General features: G+C 44.8%; 1 protein-coding gene across 1 annotated transcript in view; it reads right to left on the bottom strand.

Annotated features, from left to right (window-relative positions):
• LOC147738062 (uncharacterized) overlaps positions 1–24,163 on the bottom strand; it is a 133,384-nt gene extending 109,221 nt beyond the window's left edge. Inside the window, 1 exon segment of the mRNA XM_086952111.1 lies at positions 21,942–24,163. Within this exon segment, the coding sequence (XP_086808237.1) occupies positions 21,942–23,449 (1,508 nt within the window). The 5' untranslated portion in view covers positions 23,450–24,163.
• Positions 24,164–24,644: the final 481 nt, after the last annotated feature.

Genomic DNA, 24,644 nt, shown 5'->3' with positions numbered 1-24,644 from the left:
TGAGGGAATTTGATTCCATGTTTCAAAAGCCAAGACAGATTGATGATTTTACATGACATGGAGCCACTTCAATAATCAATCAATCAAATCAATCAAATCAATCAATCAATCAATCAATCAATCAATCAAACTTCCCAGTAGTTTAAAAAGCAACCTAAAATGCTTTTTTGATTTTCTATTTTTCCTCCACCCTGTCATACTTTTTATTTAGGTTTTGTATTAATATGTGGTTTGAAAAGTGACACTTTGCTCATGATAATAACCCTCTACTGATCATCTCCACATTTGCAGTTTTCAGCAGGATCCTTTGCACTAATATGGCTTACGTCTCTGCTCGGACTGCATTCTCAACTTGGATTGCTCTTCTTTTCAGAATCCTTAATCAGGGCGGTAGGGGAAGGGCAGAGATGACCCTGCAAAGGTGAATCCCATCCCAAAGCTAATGGACAAACGTTAACACTTTTAAAAAACAAATGAGCCTGCTGACAAAACTTTACCTACATGTAGTTTTAGCTGCACCTATCACTCCTCATGTGTTGACCAGCATTAGCAGCGTAACATACCTCAAGAAACACAGGAAAAGTTCTGTGCTAGGGCAAATTAACCTCCTTAACCACACACTCTAACGTATAATCTTCTGTGGAAGTGTCTCTGCTCAGAGCCGTGCTGCAAGAGAGCATACACAAGCCACACTTTATGTTCTGCCATCCCAGGTCAGCCCATCATACTTCTCAGTATGACACTGAGCCAGCCAGAGTGTGTGCATGTTCAGGGTGGCTGCAGGCTGTTGGACTGGGTGGAAGCTGTGATAGTTGGCCCACCCACACAAAGCGGGGTGAAAAAGCCAATGGTTGGCAGGCCTTGGGCCTCGGCCTCCGTCGATTGGTTGACTACCCAATCAGACCCTTCAAGGTGCTTATTTTGGTGGATATACCAAGTTTCCTGGGTAACTTTTTATTGGTTTGTCAGAGGCTGATGAAAGTTAAGGGAGAAACTACCAGTAAAAAGCTGGCGATGGGAAATTGTGTGAGCCCCACTAAATGTCCTTTTTAGGTCTCGCATACGCAGCACCAAAGCGCTACATTGGGAAAAGACCTTTAGCCATCGATTCAGTTTGGCTGCCAAAAACGTACATGCATTGCTGCAAAAATATTTTTTAGACTCCCCCCGCCATGGGAGAAGCCTCCCATAGCTAGGGGAGCATTACGCTTTTTTCTTTACATAAATAAAATCTAATTTTGGGATTTTCTTTTTGAAAACAAAATTATAACTATTTGTTACAGGGCTCCATCGAAACAAACAGTAGAATTCAGTGAAAAGAACTGCCTGCTGGGTGGTATTTATAAATTTAGTGGGTATAGTAGTCTTGTCTTGCCTGAAGTAAAGTCCTTTATTAGGCCAATGGTGATTGCTCTGTTGGGCAATGATTGAATCGGACCCCTACCGCATCAATCTTTTTACTATACGCACAGTTTCACCTCTGAAAATCTGGTTAAAAGGAGTTACTTTTCTCTCTCTGGATTTGCCTTCCCTCAGTACCATGTAATGAGTAACTGGTTGAGATTATTCTGCCCATTGAATAATACATAATACACATGGCCAAAGATTTGAAGCCCTTTCTGCAGTGCAATATTTAAATATGGGCTGTTCCTGCTCATGAGTGGCTAATGAGCTTGAATATAATAATTGCAGGTAACTTTAGCTTTAACAAAAGTTAAAGCTCCAAATTTCTGTTCAGAGAGGGTTCTCCTTGTTAACAGGACAGCATGTGTGCCATACCTCTCATGACTGATAAAGCCTCAGTATGTCTTGCCTGCATTATTGATCAACATGTGAATCAACAATAGTCCAGTATATCATGCACCAGCCCCAGACAGGTGAGCTGCCTTCCGGCCTCAATTTGCTGAAAGCATTATCATCCATAGCCCTCACAAGAAGCATCAGGGTGTAAGTTGTCTTTTGGTAGGAACCAGAAAATGAGAAAGCACTAACCCCACTCCCCGCACCATCTTATAACATACATTTTAGGCAGTCACCTTGCCTTGTGAAATTGCACACTTACTTTGTCTAGACTAACGTTACCTTATGACCTGCCTGGGTAGGACCTGGCATCGGAAATGCACACGTTCCTCCTGAAAAAAGCTTCCTCCTGGACCCCAAATCACCAAGCTAATTGCATACTTTCAAACTCTCACCTTCCCAGTGGTGCCAGCCTTTTCACCATTGTTCCTGTTCAACATCGGAGTTCCTCCCATCACCAACAAGCATTGGAATAGCCAATAGGTCTCGCCTTTGGGACCTTATAAGTGTTTAGCCATGCAACAGTTGATGTTGTTGCACCAAGGATATTGTGCTGGATAACCAAACATTTATAAGGTCGCAAAGGCGAGACCTATTGGCTATGCCAATGCTTGTTTCTTATGGGCTGCTGGGGAGCATAAGACATGAGAGATCCAGTTATGTTTTATGAAGCCTAAGTCTTCTTCTGAGAGTTTGGTTTCTTGTAGGAGGATGATGTCCCCTTTGGTTTTCGCTAGGTATTTCCTGCGCTTCGCTGGATGGTTGAGGCCTTTAACGTTCAGAGATACAATATTAAGGTTCTCTGCTAAGGCTCTATTCTGTGTCATGTAGGTGTTTGCTGTCGCTAATTACTGGGCGCAAGTATAGGGGCAAGCCTCTCCTGATGGTGACCCAACTCCACTGCCAGCTAAGTCTGTCTGCCTTACAATACCTATCATTCAGGAAAGACAACATGTTATAAAGCCTTCACAGGCGGTATACTGTCAGAATCAAGGTTGCAGCTTCCTCTGACCCATTGGCTTGGATGTTAAGTTTGCCAATTGGACATTAACATTATCTGCATTACTGTGTATGTGCTGACTACTTGTCCCAATTGTTCCTACTGCTGATATTATAGGCACACTCATCATCCTACCTGTGGACCTGCCTGGGCTTTAACTGTATCTATGAGCTAATATTGACAAGCGCAGTCCCTGGGATCTTTGTCGACCTTGCAGCCTTAGAGATATAGCTCATTGAGAGTAAGCCTGCCCTTAATCATTGCGTCACCTAGCCATCTCAACCACCTCTTGACTAGAAATGGCGGACAAAGAGAGCAGATCCTCCTACAAGAAAGTGAAACCGGAACAACCATCTCAGAATTACTGATAAAAGCCAAACCAGACCAAAATTGCACAATGGACATGGTCTTAAAATAAATTGCAGAAGTCCATGACCTGGCCAAATCAACGAAACAAAACTAGAACAATCTGTGCCGATATGAACACTATGAACACGAAAATTGATGAAGCGGAACAACGAATAAGCGATCTTGAAGACACAACCTCCCAGGCCACCAAAGAGATCAAACACCTCCTCAACATTGCCAGTGAGCTTAAGAAACTGAACGCGGAATTGGAAGACCGAAATAGGAGAGGGAACATACGTATTTTCGGTATTCCGGAAGGGTCAGAGTCTGATGCAATATCATGCGTAGCCTTCCTCGAAGCTTGGATACCAATGATAATGGGGATAAACTTCCAACAGGGCCTGGAACTGGGCAGAGCCCATAGAGTCCCGTCGTTCAACCCTCTAAATAGAAAAGGCTCTCGCCCCATGATCTGCAAACCGCTCCGCTACCAACACACAAAAGCCATCTTAAACTACGCCAGGAAAAATCATCACGTCACCTGGGAAGGCCGATGGATTACCTTTACACAGGATTACTCCAAAGACACAGTTGACACAAGGAAAGGATTCCTACAACTTCGGGACATTCTGAGGAAGAAGAACATTCAATTCTTTTTTGCAGGACCCTTGAAATTCAGAATATTAGAGAATGGAAAACCAAGCATCTTTACAAACCCCCAAGACCTCGCACATCACCTGGAAGACAACCCTGCCCAGGAGATGGACCTTTCTGGCGGTTCGTCAAACAAGCAAAAAACTTGATATCCTTTACTTTGTATTCTTTGTCACACAACACTTACACCATTACTTTGCTTTTGCACAAATGTCATCCAAAGAAGCCCTGCATGATGTACTTCTATACAGTTAGACATATTCAGAGGTGTAAGGGTGGTAAGTCCTGTTAATTTTCAAACCCCACGACTCTTGCATCTAGAGTTTAGTTTTTGCTCCTGAATTAGCGGTGCCAACACACTGTTATCATTGGCACTTATCACTGGAATTCCAATTCCCAACGTTCAATGTTCGTAAGAAGTGCTACGGCACTTTCTGTTACTCAATTTATATGTACTTAAGGTTTATATGCTTGAGGTTTAAGGTTTGAGGAGGCTTGGGGTTTAAGGTTTAAGCATTGAGGACTAAGAATACTTAATGATGTTCCTAGTTAGACCTGACCAGGCCAGAATAGCCAAAATGTTCATTCTTATAATCGCAAGAGCAACCCTCTTTTTAATATTTCTCTCACAGTTTCACTCAAGTTTCTCCTGACATAACTTGTTTAAATGAAAAACCTCTGTGTTGCTCTCAGACGGATCTGCCGTCGCAGCTCCTAAGTTCGAGGTCATCAAGGGAGGGAGGGGGGGATGAGAAGGGGATGGGAACGGTAAAGGGAGGTGGGAGGGGGATGAGGGTGAGGTTTAAGGTATTTTTGTCCTTGTGGTTTACGTACTGTCTAATTATTTTAAAGGGCTGAGCAACCCCTGGTCATAAGCACTGAATGCCCATGCTCTTCCACTCAACATTTCTGTAAGGAACCGGTTACGTTTCAGCCCCACACGGGACCAAAATAGTCCTCGTGGATCTCTAGGACCAAACACTCTGGGCCTGTGATCGGGGTCGATCAGCAGCCCTAGTTTTGTTGTTTTTGCCTGAAGTGTTCACGCCCCATGTCTGCTAAAGGTGGGTTTATGAGAGAGAGTTTAGTGTTCACTGGCCAGCCACCTGCAGGTGCTGCAGGAGAGGGTCTAGAATAGGGTGGGTTAGCAGGTATGATGAGGGATGGCTGACCTTTTCCATGGAGCGGCGCTGTTAGCAGATAAATGTACACACTCTTGCTGGCAGTACTAACAGTGGCACATAAGGCTTGGCATCACCATCATCGTTCCTTTGTAAAGCGTACATGTTTCTATTACTTTCATGTTTTACATCTTAAACCTTGATTTCCAAACTTGTGCTGAATATACCTAGCCAGCAGCCCATCTGGACATGGAGGAGGGGGCCTGATCCAGTCACTTATTGCAATTGTGAGGATGATTAAGTGGTGATAAACAGGTTCGACATTGAAATCCATCGGCTTTGAGTCTCTGTGCCCTCCCCTTTAAGATTTGACTAACCAACAGTGTTACATCAGGCCCCTCACACCTCTCCGATGAGGAACACCCTAGACCAGTGGACTTAAAACATTTTAATGCCACGCCCCCAACCCCACATCGATCGTCGGGCTCCCCTCAGAATGGTTCACAATTATTCTATTCAATTGCCAATGTTTAAATATGTCTAGATTCATTTAAGCATTGCTGTTAAGTACTGTTTTAAGAATGCAATCAAATACATGATTGCCAAACATACTGTTCTGGTCAGGCAGGCTTTAATATAGCCTTATGGCCCGCTGACGAGGGTCTGCGTCTCGGGCCTGTAACGGGTTCAGGGCCTTTAACGACTGGTATATCCAGAGGCAGAAGGGCTATAAGGCAATCAGAAGATTCCACCCACTGAGGGTAGATTGTTCTAAATTAAAAAGAGAAAAATATGAAGACAAACATTGGAATGTCGGAGCTCCAGACATATGCCAGCAATTACAAGCCATTTAAGGGTTTTAATACAGTGAAAATGTATCTCAATACATAACTGTTGGTAAATTGCCGCTTTGTTATAATTTTAACCTCCCCTCCGGAGTCAGCAACTAGGTGTTTCAGAAATGTATGACCTTTTTATTCTGTACACTGCAGTGAAAGCTAGGGACAGCTGTCTTGTTCATCAACCAAACTACTTTTTAGGTTTAACTCTTTTTATTTGAGGACTGCACCTGGAAGGCAAATCATACAGGGTAGATAAAACAACATCAGCAGCGATAGTGTACATAAGAAAGGTACAGTTAGTGCACAAGAAAGCTTCCTGCAAGTCCAGTACTCATTAGATCTGTTGCCGCGTTGCTCTGTAAGGAAAAGTGCAACATGCCTTCCAGGTGGAAAACTCCCTTACTCCCTCCCCCCAACCTCCCAACACCCCCTCCCCGTCCCTCCCTGTCCAGTGCTCAAGTCATTCTTCTCCTATGACGCCCCAGCCGGCCTCAATTCGGGGCCCCATTGTCTCCTTTCCATCAGTGGCCCTTGTCCTCCGATTTCGAGAGGCGCAATAGGCGGAGGTATCGCGGGCATGCAAGTTCCCTAAATTCTGTGATCAATAGAGTGTGAAACGGCTGCCATATCTCCTCAAATTGGTCTATGTCTCTGGCTAGTTTAATGGACATCTTCTCCATCCCCAACACTCCCCATAGCCGATGTAGCCAACCTGTAGTGGAAGGGACAGTGGCAGTGCACCAGTGTATCAAAATGTTTTGGATCTCCGAGCCTAGGGCAATGGCCATTTGGCGTCTTCTTTGAGAGCGTAGGGGGTATGTCAGGGGATTGGGGAGCCCAAATATGATGTAGGCAGGAAAGCGGGGCAGTTTGGTGTGGAAGTGTGTATCTATGTCATCAATCACTTGTGTCCAGTATGGTTGTATCAGGGGGCAGTCCCATAGAATGTGTAGTAGAGTGCCCGGGTGCCCGCAACCCCTCCAGCAGTTCTTGTCTTTACTATGATCCATTTCGCTAATGCGTTACGGGGTATAGTACCAATATGTGGTCACCTTGGTCAGTGTCTCAGTCAGCCCTGAATGGTATGCCGAGTATCGCGCTCTGTAGGAAATTTGGCTCCATTCCTTACGGCTCAGAGTCCTGCCTAGTTCTCTCTCCCACCGCTCCCTTCCCGGTGGGTTGAAAGTGGTTGAAGGAATTTGTAAATGTCAGATATGAGTTTGGCGTCCGAAGTGCGAGCCAGTAGCCATCTCTCGTATAGTCAGAGGAGGCGGTCGGCAGTCTCCCTCACCTGCAGCTGTAGGGCCCAGTGGCGAACCTGAAGGTAACGCATTTGTTCCGTTTCCGGGAAGTTATATTCCTGTCGGAAGAGGGGGAAGGGGAGCACTCCCTCCGGACCATATACGTGACAGAGGGAGCGGCATCCCGCTGAATGCCAATGGATGTAGGCTCCCTTCGCCATACCCGGGGTGAAGTCCGGGTTATCGACTAGTGGTGTTAGCGGCGAGGGGAAGGTGGTGAGATCGTGTACTATGTTAGTGGCGTCCACGCTCGTAATGGGACCCGTGTGACAAACGAGGCGTAAAGATTAGCCGGTCGGGCCGTTTTGGGAAGGAATGGAATTTCCTGAAGTGGACGTCCCGCTATCGCTTGATCCTGGAATAGCCAGGGTTTCTCTGACTCCCACCTGCTCCATTCCACCAAGTACGCAATTGTGCCGCTTGGAAATATTTGTGTAGGTCCGGCACTCCTAACCCCCCCTCTTCTAGGGCAAGCATGGACAGAGCCCTTCGCATTCTCGGCTTCCGGCCCTGCCAGACGAAGCGGGCAAGATCTGCCTGTGTTTGTCGGAGCCATCCTGTGGGTGGCTGGAGCGACAGTGGACGAAAGAGGTACAGAATTTGTGGCAGAACTGTCATCTTGACAGCAGCGATCCTGCCCAGCAACGAGAGAGGAAGGTTTTTCCACCGGTCCAATTCCCCGCGGCCCTTCTGCTGGAGCGCGATGTAATTAACCGTTGTCATAGCTGGGAGTGTGGAGGCCAGTTGGATCCCTAGGTAGGGCACCGTGCCCGATACCCACTGGATAGGAAAGGAGGTCTGCAGGTGGAGGGATTCAGGGAAAGATCGAGAGCCAGTGATTTATCAGCGTTCATTTTAAAGCCAGCCACTGTGGCGAATTCCTCCAGTTCCGCCAGGCTCGCGGGGAGGGCCGTTCGCGGGTTGTCCAGTGTGAGCAAGACATTATCTGCGTAAAGGCTAATGGTATGTGTGTAGCCCCCGAATGTTATCCGGTCACCGCTGTGTTTTGGCAGATCTTTTGGGCCATTGGCTCCATATAAAGGGCAAAGAGCAGGGGTGACAGAGGGCAGCCCTGCCTTGTGCCCCTCTCAATGAGAAAGCTTTGGGAATTGTAGCCATTGACCCAGACTACTGCTGTTGGAAATGTGTAGCAATTGAAGATGAAGGTGCTGAATTTCTCACCGATGCCCCTTTTCCGCAAGACCATCTCCAGATACGGCCAATGGACTTGGTCGAATGCTTTTTCGGCATCAACCGCCAATAGCATACGTTCCCCGGGGGTTCGGGAGGTCTTCTCTATAAGGTGAGTGACTCGTTTGGTGTGATCGACCCTCTGGCGGTCCGGTATGAATCCCGCCTGGTCCGGGTCTATGAGGCCCGGCAGGTGGGGGCCCAGACGGGCCGCCAAGATGCTCGTGTACAGTTTGAGGTTGATGTTTAACAGCGAGATGGGACGGTATGAGCTGCATTTAGACTTGTTTTTCCCTGGTTTGGGGATGACTGAGAGAGACGCCCGTAGGAGATCTCGGGGGATCGCCCCTGGGTCTGAGAAGGTGTTAAACAGATGGGTGAGGATCGGGGCTAAAATAGTGCAGAAGGACTTGTAGAAAAGACCCGTGAAACCGTCCGGTCCCGGGGCCTTCCCGGGTTTGATTTTGGCTATGGCGGATATCACCTCTTCTATACGGATGTCTCTGTCGAGGTATTCCACCTGCGAGGGCTCCAGGGAAGGGAGCACCACTGAATCTAGGTACTCGGCCACTGCCGTGCCGTCGAGGCGGTCCCTGGCATAGAGAGAGGCGTAGAATTCTCGAAACGTGTAAGCAATCTCTACGTCTTCCGTGACCGTCGCTCCATCGGGGCGGGAAAGTTCTTTCACCATCTGTTGGTGTTGTAAGACGCGGAGTCTGCTTGCCAGCAGCTTACCACACCTGTTCCCTCCCGTGTAATAGGCATGTCTCAGCCGTAAGGCTGTATATTCCGCCCGTTCTGTGTCTAGTACGGACAGGAGGTGTCTGGCTGTTTTAAGCTGTTTCCAGATCCTGGGGGCTCCTGTCCGCTGGTGGATACGTTCTAACTCCCGTACTTGGAGGGTCAGTTCGTCACGCTTGAGCTGTCTATCTTTATTCTCTGCTGCGGAGATGGCTATGAATTCTCCCCGTAGCACTGCCTTCATGGCTGCCCACTGTGTCGCCTGCGTTGTGTCGTCGTTAGCATTGTGTAGCTGGTATTCACGGATTGTGTCATGGATATGTTTTATTACCTCTTTTCTATGTAGTAAAGTGTCTTGGAGACGCCACACACTGGGGGGTCCTGAGATAGGTGGCAACATGAGTGTGGTGGAAACCGGTGCGTGGTCCGAAGGTGAAAGCACTCCGATCTCTGTCGAGGTGGCTAGTGTACAGACTGGGCCAGAGGCCAAGAGGTGGTCCAATCTAGCGTAGGTCTTATGTGCGTTGGAATAATATGAGTATTCCCTGTCGTTTGGGTGAGTGCAGCGCCATAGGTCATGGAGATCTAGCTGTTTGAGTCGGTCTGTGCAGGTGGCGGAGAAAGTCCCAGTCTGGGGGGAGCATTGCGCCGATCTATCCAGCATCGTGTCAAACACCATATTGAAGTCCCCCCCAGTAAAATGTGTCTGTCTGGGGTGGCAGTGATGTCAGTCAGGGTGGAGTGGAGGAAGCGTTCTTGGCCCTCGTTGGGGCTGTAGACGGACCCGATGGTGAACAGCAGGCCGCCCAAAGCGAAGCGATATGCTAACAGCCCCCCCTCTGCTCAGCGCATTTATGTAGGACTTTACCTTTAAAAGCTTGTGCTATCAAAATCGCCACTCCACCAGTCTTGTTGGGGCCCGAGGAAAAGAGTTGAGTGGGGAATTTTCGGGATCGTAGTCTGTGGCAATCGTGCATTAACAGATGTGTTTCTTGTAGGAGACAGATGTCTGCTTGTGAGTTTTCTAGCAAGGATAAGACGGCGTGCCTTTTAACAGGATTGTTGAGAGCTCGCACATTCAGGGTGAGAACTTTAAGAGTAGTAGGTGGCATGATGTCTATGGGAAGTGAATTGGCTAATCAGCATTCCCGACGAGGCATGAGACGTCAGGGTCGGGTTACGACCATTGTGTGTGGAACAGAGCACTGGACCCCCCTCCCTTCGCCCACCCCTCCCTCTCCTGGAACCCAACTCTCCCCCCTACCAACCATCCCCGAAGAACTTGCCCAACCCCAACAGAGCCCCCCCCAAACCCTTGTCTGCCCCCCAACATCCCCCCCCAAAAAACCAAAATTAGAACTACTCATAGTCTCGGGCCTACTTGTGCAGAGCACAGGTCCGTAGGAAGGCAGTGTAGAGGGTAACATGGCATCGGCCCAAACGGCGGCTCCCCGACCCGTCACCCCAGGCAACTATAGTGTGAAAGAAAAACCCTGGGCGATATTGTCTTACAGTTTGGTCGCTGTGTTATCCGCTACCTCCTGCACAGCCGCCTCCTGTTCCTGAGCGACTGTGGCTGGGTCTGGTTTCGAGACGGACCTCGGGGGATCGCCTCCACCGTACTGTCTGCCATCCTTCTCCTGATCGCCGCGAGGGGCCGTCTTGCGATCTGCTTGGAGATGCGTCTCTAGATCCTGCTTCCTTCGGCATATCGATGTCCAGTAAGGCACAAGTGTCGTGGAGTGACTTGAGCTGGTGCAGCGATCCTTTCCACCTGAAGATCAAGCGATATGGGTGACCCCAGGAATAGGGTATTCCATTGTCTCTCAAAAAGTTCGTCGCTATCCGGAAGGACTTACGTTTCTGTAGGGTGATGGTGGAAAGGTCTTGAAAGAGAGCTATGGGTTCGTCCCGGAAGAGAATAGGTTGTTTCGCTCAGGCCTCTCGTAAAATACGTTCCTTCAAGGGGAAGTCTGGGAGGAAGGCCAGTATGTCCCCGGTCGATCCGTATCACAAATTCCTCCGACTCCCCCAGGATCTCCCTGAATAGGTCCTGCAGATACTCAACCATGTTGTTCTTTTCGGACTTCAACGGGACTCCTGGGACCCTTATGTTGCTCTGCCGAGAGCGGTTCTCAAGGTCTTCTGCGTGCGACTGTAAATCCACTTGCTGGTCGTAGAGACATAGAATCTCCTGTTGCAGCTTTTATACCTCCATGCTGCGGGATTGGTCTGCCTCCTCCACCGACGCCACTCGCTCGCCCACCCCGTCTAGGTCTCGACGCAGCTCCCGCTGTTCTCCCGCCAACTCCTGTTTCAGGATTTGAAAGTCGTCCCTCAGAGTGTTAAAGAGGGAAGCCAGGAAGGCTTTGGTGATGGGGCGGACTCATCATCCTGTCCTTGGGGGCTTGCCGGCATCTTCGGGGACACCATGGTCTGGGCCTTCTCTCCTTTCGGCGCGTTTTTGTGTAGAAGGTCCACGATATTCCGGGTTTTCTTTGCGGCTAGAGTGTGCCATTTTGCCGGTGTGAGGGTCCCTGGAGTCCCGACTTGTGAGTTCAAAAAGGGGGGGGTGCAGTTGGCGCTCTGGTAGCGTTAGGTGTAGCTCCTGTTGGGGCTGGTGAGCTATCCGAGGCCTTCGTGTGGCAGGTGCTGGGCTTTACGCTGTCGGGGAGCTTGGAGGTCGTCTGGTGGCAAGCAGGGACCAGGCCGACAAGCAGGGGGGGGGGCCTGTGGGGCACCTGGAATTGGCGTTATGGTGGCGGACGTTTTTGTGCCCGGGCCGATGTCTCCACTGGGCCGTGGGACATGCGGACCGGTCGAAGTCTACAGCGCTTTCGCTCATGTGTGTGGGGGTCCCACCTCAAGGCCCGTGACCCCAGCAGACGATCTATGGTGGCGGATACTGGTTCTGGGGCAGACCGCCCTGATCAGGACCCTTCTCAGGGGTCCCTGCGTGGACCGAGGGCGAGGGCCGTCGGCGCTGCTGAGGTGACTGGGGGGAGGGGGGGTTAGTTCCTCATTACTCCTGCGCCGATGACTGCGCTCCAAGCCGAGCTACCGTTGTCCTCCCAATGCGGCCCCAGATCGGTGTTGGTTGGTTCTGGCTCCCCACCCGGAAGCAGGCGGCTCCGTTAGGCTCCAGGGGCGTGCAGCGACGCCTCCCCCTCAGTCCTCCCCGTTGCGGCTGCGGCCTAACCAGGCCGGGAGTCGGTCCGGCTCCCTCGTCGCAGCCCGCCCTGCTTACTTCTGTGTAGGCTCTCTGTGCCAGCGGTTGGGGGGGGCTTCCTCTCCCGTCCCTGGGGGTCCGGTGGTCTCTCAGGGGTCCCGCTAGTTCCAAGCTCACGGGAACAGACCTCCGTCTCTGTCCTCCTCCCGGACTAGGCCCAAAGCCGGGGGTTCGGGTGATCCAGCCGGCCGCGCAGCCGCAGGTCGATGCTTCTGCCTCCGTATCAGCCGGAAAGGCCACCTCACGGTCATCGCGTTTACCCCTGCGGTCTCGGCAGGGTCCGTGCCCGTCTTCTCCGACTGTTCCGGTCTAGGGTGTAAGGCTCTGGGCTCACTCCCGGCGGCCAGCGGCCGCCATTTCCCTCATTGGTTAGTGCCGGGAGCTCCCGGCTTGTGTAATTAGGCACCGGGGGGTTACCAAGTCTGGATTTTCAGTGGGAGGGCATCAGGGGCAAGCGCTACACCCTCGATTGAGAAACCAGCAGTTTTTGGGGGGTATCTCGCTGTTATTGAAGGGCTTTGGGGATCAGGGCCAGAGAGCCTTGCCGAGACACGTCCGATTAGGCCGCCATCTTGGCCACGCCCCCCCAAACTACCTTTTTACTTAGTTTGAGCATCCCCAGTGTCCTCTGCCTAGTTTGAGAAACCAGTTCTCGGTGAACAACCACCATGTCCTACAGGACAGGTAGCAAAGTCGATAGGGAGTCATCTTTCTTTACTTGAATATCATTGGTTCACAAAGCCTTCCATACCAAATGTGCCATGGTGGACGGCAGTCTGGCTCTGTGGATGTGCTATTCTCTCTCTGTTATTTTACGGTAACTAAAGGTTTCATTTCCAATTTCTGAAAGTGACCTCGTCCTAGTCTACCGGACATTGACGTGGTGTGCTAGCTTTATAGGCTTATCAGCTAGCACCTGTTTTAAAGAGAACCAGGGGCAGAAAAAGGTTTATGCAATCAAAAGAACAAAATACAATCAATTTCATATCACCATTTTTTGTGTCAATTGTTTTGGTTCTCTTAGATTTCCAAATGACTCAGCCTCACTAGTATTTATATTCAATTGTATGAATATTTAGATATGGTGTCCTGGCTTTAGAAGTACTGGAGTGAATATGTGCACAAAATGAGGACATTTTAACACAATTCCATACACAGATTTGAGCTGGATAAACTGTGTGATGACAGCGATCCTTGTGCCAATCATCCACACTCGAGCTCATCAGGTAACAAAGACAACCATCAGTACAGACTACTTACTTATCCCTATCTTGGCTCAGTCCAAGAGGGCTTTCAGTTCCATTATAGTCAATTATACATTTAAAGTTAAGCTTCCATAGGACTATGGAATTATTATTCCCCAGAGGAACCCACAGAATTCTCTTTTACAAGTTACATACGACAACAGCTCAAGCAGGTGCTGCTCAGTAACACCAGCGGAGGGCTCCATAGATTGCTTTTGCTCGAACTTTAGCACTGTATGTTATTACAGGGGCTTTAAGGAACAGCCTTCCTTCCATACTAAGAAAAAGCTTAAAACACTTGGTTCGTCCTGGACACAGGAAGACCGACATTCTGGATATGATTGTGGCATAAAGATTTCAACAAAAAGCCAACCCTGAAATAAGCTTAGCTTTATAACTGTTCACCCTTCGAAGGTGCTCACAGCTCGTTGTACTTTGGCTCCCTTATTCCACGTCCATCACAGACACCGTTATTCTAGATATAACACAATATAACACCCAGTATATAAAGTTGCACTAAATAAGAACCTTAAAAAAAGTCTCTTTGGAATATGAAAAATCAATGTCTACATCCCTCTTGTAGCAGAATACATACAAGTACTGAAAATGTTATGGCATTTATATGGATTATTAACAAGGGGAGTGCCAAGCCACCGACACATTTTTAGCTTTCCATAGAAATGATACATTGGTTGGGCAAAAATGACTGAATTAAAAGAAGTGCATCCCAGGTCTTCATATCACAAGTAGCACTTCTCTCTCCATCAACACAGGAGAGCTAGTCCCATCTCAAAGAAACCTTGTCAGTCATGTGAACGCCGAAAGCAGAGCCATACTGAGAACAGTCACACTGTCGAGACAGGACCCCCTTCTAATGCCACCTTTAACAGACTCCCTGCTGACAGCAGTCACACTGTCGAGACAGGACCCCCTTCTAATGCCACCTCTGGCAGACTCCCTGCTGACACAGTGTAAAAATCATGGCATAATATCAACAAAATAGGTGGGAGAAAGTGCATGAAGGAACCACAAAATCAAATAGTTATAAAAAACTTTGTTTCATTTAATAGATATACAAATATTCATGTTAAAATCAATCAATAAAACAACATAAATACAGAAAAAGATACAGAGAAAACAATTATACAATTTCCATATAATGAATAAAAAATATAAAAAAAACACAGTGGCAATCAATATTGTTTGACGCGCGTTTCGGCGTTATAAGAAACGCCTTCTTCAGGAGCCACAAATTCTATCTGAAAAACATAGTTTGTTCAAAATTAATAAAACACTTTGGTGGCCATTTTATTCAAAAAATTACATTTTAGTTTACGCAAATATAAAAAACAGTAAATGCAAACAAAGACAGGTCCCTTAATGACATTAACTCCCTACTTGTATAGCAAACTGAATAGAGCTAAACAAGGTACAAAACTAATATTACTACATTTGAGCAGTTGTAATTAAAAGGAGGATGATTTATACAGAGCAAAGATATAATGTAAGCTGTATGATGACTCACTTTCTTAAACATGGAGAATGGACAAAAATAACAGGTTGGAATTCAGCGTAATTATTAATGTCCCAAGCTCCAGGTGTACCTGTTATAACGGTCTCTGCCCAACATCTAAAGAATTTTTTTACACAATCTACTTGGATAGTTAGATATGCATAAGAGGTATTTTAGGTAGTAAGCATATCTAACAAACAAGTATTACCTAATTTAATTGTTATCCCCTGGTATGTCTTCAATGACACGTGTGTTTTCGGATATATAGATGTATATCGGGTAGCACAATTTGCCAAATCTCGAATATAGGGCCCTTAGAAATCAATATTTAAAGGTGCATAACTCCATCTTTACAATCAATGATCTACGATGGATTAACTAGTGATTCAAGGCATATATTGTTTTGCGACCTGATCTTTTTTAACTCAGGGTCACTTACCTAATTTTAGATCCTAAGGAGGATGGAGTACCAGGGACTGCGCTCTCTTTGTCTTTTTATTTCTCTTTCCCTTGATTCTAGTCTTTAATAGGATAATACAATGTGGGAAAGAAGATGGAAACTATCAGTTGTGATTGCTGTAATGCACGCGGGATTCGTGGAAACATAAACTCATATCAATTAATTTACGAAACGGATAAAGGGTAGTAACATTAAATTTGCCCTAAAGTTACAAAGCACATATTTTATACTAGCAGATCTGGTACATGCATAGGAACGCTGTTTAATGTTTGAATAAGTTGATTCTTTCAATAAATTGTTGCTCTTCTATTATATGTTCCTAGATGAAAGCGTGCGTTCGCATTTTAGAAAGGAAAAAATGAGTACTTGGTATATAAAGAAGTTATTTCGGTAGAAAGAGGTTAATGGCAAGAAATTTTAACCTGTGCTTACCGTTACAAATTATCGCTGGCTACTCATAATAAATTTACATCATCTAGCTAAATCGTTGCTATATCCCTTTATCCCTTTATCCGACTTCCATGAAGCTTTTCATATAAAAAAGGATCTAAATGTGGAAAGCAGGATAAAGAATTACTCAAAAACGTGGATAATCTTGTTAGTTTGGAAAAAGTATATATTTTTTAAAAAACGGACTTAAAGAGTTCTCTTATAACACAATATCCTTACCAATAGGAAAGCAGAGTGTTGTTTTTCTTCTGTAAGAGTACAACAAAGATGATTGTTGACGTCCTGAGGCTACGGTGGTTAGCGTGTCCTTATATAAAAAACTTCTATTCACACAGAGTGGTACTAAATGCAAAAAACAGAATATGAAACTGTCAGTGACATGGACTTCGGTAAAGTAATTGTTTTTAGACCAATCAATAGATTACGTCTCTTAAGTCACATCTCCTTACCAAGAGCAAGGTTGTTTGTTGCTTAATATTTCGTATGGGCGGTGCAAATGATGATTGTCGGCGTCCCGTAGCTGTGGGAAAGTTATATCGCCACGTCAAGGTTCAATTCTAAATGTGAAGATAAATTAAATATACCGGTCAAAGACCGAGATTATCTACGATTATCAGGGACTCTAAAGACTACAAAAGAAGGCCCAGCAAGAGGCGGTGTTCTTACCGATAGGAAAATTCTCGTCCTGCTCATATCAACCCGCGGGCACCGCAAAAGATGGCTGCTTTCGGTCGGTTGTACATTCTATCAACAAGTTTCCTTTTTCTAATCAACAGTGGATTGATCTTCTTCCACTTATGCTCATTGTAATTGTAGAGATGGGGTATTTGTTGTGAAATAATGTACTGACCAGCTATGCACAATTTATCCCGACCGATTATTCCTCAAAAAATACTCTTTATTAAGAGATTATACTTTTATCTGATAATACATATGAACACATCTTTATTGGCATTGTATGCATTGGTTTCAGTTCGATCCATCTTTGGCCAGTTCATCCTCTTAAATCGGCATTGCACCATAGTTATCTGTATTTATCTCTGCCTTATTCCTTCTCTTAATCGGTATGTTACTACAATCACCCCTGTATATACAGATCTCCTCTGATCGAGATTATATATGCCATACCAGTCCTCAGTATTATATGGATTGGTAACTACGTTGAGACATGACATTCTTAGCACCACTATACATGTACATATAAATATTTCCTCTGTGCGATCTACTGCCCTTAATCTGGCCTCTGTAATGAATTGAGAGGTATTTCTCTTTAACAATGGGCGTGACCGTAGAGAGTATACGTCATCTCTAAGTCGAACCGAATGGTTCACATATAAGGGTGGGCCTTCTCATGCATCAGGTGATATTTTTCCCAATGGCTGCGGGACGCCAGCAGCCATCTTTTGCGGTGCCCGCAGGTTGATATGAGCAGGACGAGAATTTTCCTATCGGTAAGAACACCGCCTCTCGCTGGGCCTTCTTTTGTAGTCTTTAGAGTCCCTGATAATCGTAGACAATCTCGGTCTTTGACCGGTATATTTCATTTATCTTCACATTTAGAATTGAACCTTGACGTGGCGATATAACTTTCCCACGGCTACGGGACGCCGGCAATCATCATTTGCACCGCCCGTACGAAATATTAAGCAACAAACAACCTTGCTCTGGGTAAGGAGATGTGACTTAAGAGACGTAATCTATTGATTGGTCTAAAAACAATTACTTTACCGAAGTCCATGTCACTGACAGTTACATATTCTGTTTTTTTCATTTAGTACCACTCTGTGTGAATAGAAGTTTTTTATAAAAGGACACGTTAACCACCGTAGCCTCAGGACGTCAACAATCATCTTTGTTGTACTCTTACAGAAGAAAAACAACACTCTGCTTTCCTATTGGTAAGGATATTGTGTTATAAGAGAACTCTTTAAGTCCGTTTTTTTAAAAAAATATACTTTTTTCAAACTAACAAGATTATCTACATTTTTGAGTAATTCTTTATCCTGGTTTCCACATTTAGATCCTTTTTTATATGAAAAGCTACATAGAAGTCGGATAAAGGGATAAAGGGATATAGCAACGATTTAGCTAGATGGTGTAACTTTATTACGAGTAGCCAGCGATAATTTGTAACGGTAAGCACAGGTTAAAATTTCTTGCCATTAACCTCTTTCTACCGCAATAACTTCTTTTATATACCAAGTACTCGTTTTTTCTTTTCTATATTGCGAACGCACTCTTTCATCTAGGAACCTTTAACAGAAGAGCAACAATTTATTGAAAGAATCAACTTATTCAAACATTAAACAGCGTTCCTATGCCTGTACCAGATCAGCTAGTATAAAATATGTGCTTTGTAACTTTAGGGCAAATCTAATGTTACTACCCTTTATCCGTTTCGTAAATTAATTGATATGAGTTTATGTTTCCACGAATCCCACGTGCATTACAGCAATCACAACTGATAGTTTCCATCTTCTTTCCCACATTGTATTATCCTATTAAAGACTAGAATCAAGGGACAGAGAAATAAAAAGACAAAGAGAGCGCAGTCCCTGGTACACCATCCTCCTTAGGATCTAAAATTAGGTAAGTGACCCTGAGTTAAAAAAGATCAGGTCGCAAAACAATATATGCCTTGAATCACTAGTTAATCCATCGTAGATCATTGGTTGTAAAGATGGAGTTATGCACCTTTAAATATTGATTTCTAAGGGCCCTATATTCGAGATTTGGCAAATTGTGCTACCTGATATACATCTATATATCCGAAAACACACGTGTTATTGAAGACATACCAGGGGATAAGAATTAAATTAGGTAATACTTGTTTGTTAGATATGCTTGCTACCTAAAATACCTCGTATGTATAGCTAACTATCCAAGTAGATTGTGTAAAAAAATTCTTTAGATGTTGGGCAGAGACCGTTATAACAGGTACACCCGGAGCTTGGGACATTAATAATTACGCTGAATTCCAACCGGTTATTTTTGTCCATTCTCCATGTTTAAGAAAGTGAGTCATCATACAGCTTACATTATATCTTTGCTCTGTAGAAATCATCCTCCTTTTAATTACAACTGCTCAAATGTAGTAATATTAGTTTTGTACCTTGTTTAGCTCTATTCAGTTTGTTATACAAGTAGGGAGTGAATGTCATTAAGGGACATGTCTTTGTTTGCATTTACTGTTTTTTATATTTGCGTAAACTAAAATGTAATTTTTGGAATAAAATGGCCACCAAAGTGTTTTATTAATTTTGAACAAACTATATTTTTCAGATAGAATTTGTGGCTCCTTAAGAAGGCGTTTCTTATAACGCCGAAACGCGCGTCGAACAATATTGATTGCCACTGTGTTTTTTATATTTTTCATTCATTGTATGGAAATTGTATAATTGTTTTCTCTGTATCTTTTTCTGTATTTATGTTGCTTTATTGATTGATTTTAACATGAATATTTGAATATCTATTAAATGAAACAACGTTTTTTATAACTATTTGCTTTTGTAGTTCCTTCATGCACTTTCTCCCACCTATTTTGTTGATATTATGCCATGATTTTTACACTGTGTTTTTCCCTGCATTAAGAATTGATATTTCGAACAGGGGGTCCTTGTTATTTACACTGAGACTCCCTGCTGACAGCAGTCACACTGTCGAGACAGGACCCCCTTCTAATGCCACCTCTGCCAGACTACCTGCTGACAGCAGTCACACTGACAAGACAGGACCCCCTTCTAATGCCACCTCTGCCAGACTACCTGCTGACAGCAGTCACACTGACAAGACAGGACCCCCTTCTAACGCCACCTCTGCCAGACTCCCTGGTGACAGAAGTCACACTGTCGAGACAAGACCCCCTCTTATGCCACCTCTGCCAGACTCCCTGCTGACAGCAGTCACACCTTCGAGACAGGACGCCCTTCTAATGCTACCTGTGCCAGACTCCCTGCTGACAGCAGTCACACTGTCGGGACGTGAACCCCTTCTAATGCCACCTCTGCCAGACTACCTGCTAACAACAGTCACACTGTCGAGACAGGACCCCCCTCTAATGCTACCTCTGCCAGACTCTCTGCTGACAGCAGTCACACTGTCGAGACAGGACCCCCTTCTAATGCCACCTGTGCCAGACTCCATGCTGACAGCACAAATTATCTTGAGTTTAGGGGCGCAATATCATTTCTTTACAATCAGCAGTAAAATGCCAAAATCCAAATAATTTTTTTATTCTATTACATATCTTAAAAACATGCCTTTCTTTTTAATATGTAAAACTTAGTCATTATTGTGTTCTACCTTTACATTAATTTTATACAATCAATCTTTTTTTTCATTTCTTTTGTGGAACAATCATGTCAAAATCCAGCTCCATTAGCCATCAAAAAAACGGCGTCCAAGAATGTAAAATGGTGATTTTGCTTAAATATCACACAGTCAGTGTCAACTATCAGTGACTTTTATAAATGATTCCTCACTCTCCTAAAGAGAAGCTGCGTGCTCACCCTGTCTATCACACAGCATGTGGATCGGAGAGTTTCATTAATAATCTGTATCTGGTGAACAGACACTGTGTGTTCGGCCTGGCTATCTCACAGCTGCATCTCTGCGACTTTTATTATTGATCCTACACTCTTCTGAATTGTGCTCAGCCTAGCAATCACACAGCTGCAGCTCTGCGACCTTCATTATTGATCTTGCACTCTTCTGAAGTGTGCTAGGCCTGGCTACCACACAGCTGCAGCTATGTGACCTTCATTATTGATCCTGCACTCTTCTGGAGTGAAGTACTAAGCCTGGCTACCACACAGCTGTAGCTCTGTCACCGTTATTAATGATCCTGCACTCTTCTGGGGTAAAGTAATAGGCCTGCCTATCAAACAGCGGCAGATCTGTGACCTTCATTATTGATCCTGTACTCTTCTGAAGTGTGCTCGGCCTTGCTATCACACATCTGCAGCTCTGTGACCTTCATCATTGAGCATGCACTCTTCTGAAGTGAAGCTGCATGCTCGGCCTGGCTATCTCACATCTGCAGCTTCGTGACCTTCATTATTGATCCCGCACTCTTCTGAAGTGTGCTGGGCCTGGCTATCACACAGCTTTAGCTCTGCAACCGTCATTATTGATCCTGCACTCTTCTGAAGAGAGGCTGACGTCTTTGTTGCTTTGAAAGTTGACAAAAGATCTTCACACATGTACTGCAATGACATGGCTTTTCCCGTGTGTGTTCGCTGATCAGTACTTAATATTGAATATTCATAAAATATTCATTCACTGCACTTGAAGGATTCCTGTGCGTGTTTTCTGATGCCGTTTTAGACCTGATATATATATATATGTATATATATATATATCCATTTTCACATTCCTTGCACTTGAATGGTTTTCCAGTGTGTATTCGCTGATATTTTCTTAATGTTAATGATTCAGTAAAACTACTTTTACATTCATGGCAATGATATGGTTTTTCCCTAGTGTGTGTTCTCTGATGCTGTTTTAGTTGTGATAATCGACTAAACCTCTTCAAACATTTTCTGCAATTATATGGTTTTTCTCCTGTGTGTGTTCTTTGATGGTGATTTCAGTCTGATAATCGACTAAAGCTCTTCATACATTCACTGCACTTGAATGTTTTTTCCTGTGTGTGTTCGCTGTTGAATCCTTAATGTTGAAGATTCACTAAAACTACTTGTACATGTATTTATATAGCGCAAGTCACCGACCCGGTATCTAAGCGCTTGCTTAGGGAACCCGTCCTGGTATTCCCCTGTGAGATAACCCTGGCAGGGTATCCACAAGGTGAAAGCCAGGCATCCCACCGCGAGGGGCCGTTGTTGAGATTAAGCAAGCTATTGCCCAGAGTCGCAGAGTGTGAACCCGTGAATCGAGAAGGCACCAGAGCGAGAATTGTCGAGTCCATGGACATTTTAGGACTCAAGACCCCGCCGAGCCGGGAATTGAACCCTGGTCCTGGGCTGACCTCTGCTTCCAGGTCTGCCTCCTCTAACCAGTGAGCCACACTTCTCCACTTACTTTAAGATTCACTGCACTGGCATGGTTTTTCTCCAGTGTGATTTCTCTGGTGCCGTTTTAGGCTTGATAAATATATAAAGCTCTTCCTACATCCTTTGCACTTGAATGGGTTTTCCCCAGTGTGTGTTCTCTGATGCTGTTTTAGGTCTGACAATCGAATAAACCTCTTCTCACATTCACTGCACTGGTATGGTTTTTCCCCGGTGTGTGTTCTCTGATGCCGTTTTAGTCCTGATAAATATATAAAGCTCTTCCCACATCCATTGCACTTGAACATGTTTTCCCCAGTGTGTGTTCTCTGATGCTGTTTTAGGTCTGATAATTGAATAAACCTCTTCTCACATTCACTGCACTGGTATGGTTTTTCCCCGGTGTGTGTTTTCTGATGCTGTTTTAGGTGTGATGATTGACAAAAGCTCTTCACACATTCACTGCACGTAAATGGTTTTTCCCCTGTGTGTGTTCGCTGATGATTCCTTAATGTTGACAAATCACTAAAACTCCTTTCACATTCACTGCACTTGAATGGTTTTTCCCCTGTGTGTGTTCGCTGATGATTCCTTAATGTTGACAAATCACTAAAACTACTTTCACATTCACTGCACTTGAATGGTTTTTCCCCTGTGTGTGTTCGCTGATGAATCCTTAATGTTGATGAATTACTAAAACTTCTTCCACATTCACTGCACTTGAATGGTTTTTCCCCTGTGTGTGTTCGCTGATGAATCCTTAATGTTGAAGATTGACTAAAACTTCTTCCACATTCACTACACTGGAATGGTTTTTCCCCAGTGTGTGTTCGCTGATGCTGTTTTAGGTGTGATAATTGATTAAACCTCTTCACACATTCAGTGCAATTATATGGTTTTTCTCCTGTGTGAGTTCTCAGATGGTATTTTAGGTCTGATAATCGACTAAAGCTCTTCAAACATTCACTGCACTTGAATGGTTTTTCCCCTGTGTGTGTTTGCTGATGATTCCTTAATGTTGAAGATTCACTAAAACATCTTCCACATTCACTGCACTGGAATGGTTTTCCCCCTGTGTGTGTTCGCAGATGTTTCCTTAATGCTGATGAATCACTAAGAAATCTTCCACATTCACTGCACTGGAATGGTTTTTCCCCTGTGTGTGTTCGCAGATGTTTCCTTAATGCTGATGAATCACTAAAACTTCTTCCACATTCACTGCACTGGAATGGTTTTCCCCCAGTGTGTATTCGCTGTAGGTGTGATAATTGATTAAACCTCTTCACACATTCAGTGCAATTATATGGTTTTTCCCCTGTGTGTGTTCGTTGATGTCTTTGTAGGCCTGATAACTGAATAAAGCTCTTTACACATTCAGTGCATTTGAATAGTTTTTTCCCTGTGTGTGCTTGCTGATGGGGTTTTAATATTGATGACAAACTAAAGCTCTCACTGCATGTGTCTGAGACTTCTCTCTTGGTTAGCGTCTCTGACTCTGGTATATACTTGTTTACATCCATTGACTGTACTTCCTGAAGAGCCAACATGGCTGATAAAGCACTTGTGTTATTCTTGCATTCCCTGTATGAGTCGTATTTTGCACTTTTGTTTTCCGATTAAAGAATAAAGTGCAATGGTCACCAACTACTTTCCAATCTCATAACGTGTGTAAGGCTTCTTCGTAGGCGATTGTGTCTTTAGACTGGATAATGGTTCTGCATCCTTGTGGGTAAAGATTCATTGTCCTTCTGGTCGGGGTACACTGGAACAGTGATCTGTATTTTAGACAGCAGAACCCCTATTTCTTTTAACCTTCACTTGTCTGACTCCACTCCGTTGCGCTTTTCAATGGTTGCTGTGGATTGGTCTGAAACAGTTTGCAATACACCTTTAGCACATAATGGTGGCTTGGTATTATTTTAGGAAGCAGAGCACTGCTGTAACCACCTCATACCAACCTCATGATCAAAGCTGTTATTGGACATGTTTACACAAGAGGAGGTTTATCAGTGTTGTCTTAATTTTCTAGAGGTCATTTCTTCGTTTTGAGGCATGGAGGTGCACAGCTGAGACTAGTGGAATCACTGAATTTATCGTGTCCCTCGTCCCTTCTTTCAGGATGTCTCAGTTTATGTTCGGGTTTGGCTGGCTCTGACGGCACTTACGTTTTCCTGAATACTGGAACTCAATAGTTCAGGCTTCGTCTTTGCAGATTTACAGTGTTATCTTCCTCATTTTGAAACATTTTGTACAATCAAAGATTGTTTTCTGTCGGATGTAAAAAGATTTAAAATTATTTAAAGGGAAACATAACGGAATGTGCACACACAATTTTTAATTGATTGTATAAATATTTCTTGATTACCATTTCTGAAACTTATGAAGGCATATTTAACCATACACAGAAATTTACATAAAAGTTGCTTTGAATATCTCACATCTTACTTATTTCAGCAAAGGTGTTCATGAGTAAGTTAGTAAAAAAAGGGCGCTCGCATAGCACTCATACACTAGTTACAGCTTTAGGTAGATGCATATGGTCAAGGTTTTGTTAAAACAAGAACAGCTCTTTGAGTAAGAGATGTGAGATGGATCAGGAAGACTTGAGACAGAAGGGTGGACATCAGGATGTTGCGCCATAAATCAAATATTGCTGCTCCCAGAGGTGCCTGGCTTCATCCACTATACCCACAATATGCAGTAGAGCAGCAGTTTAATGATTGTAACTTACTTTGTGGTTTT

The sequence above is a fragment of the Lissotriton vulgaris genome, chromosome 1_1 (genome assembly GCF_964263255.1).
Source record: "Lissotriton vulgaris chromosome 1_1, aLisVul1.2, whole genome shotgun sequence".
NCBI classification, from domain to species: Eukaryota; Metazoa; Chordata; class Amphibia; order Caudata; family Salamandridae; genus Lissotriton; species Lissotriton vulgaris.
This window is presented reverse-complemented; position numbering and strand designations above follow the sequence as displayed.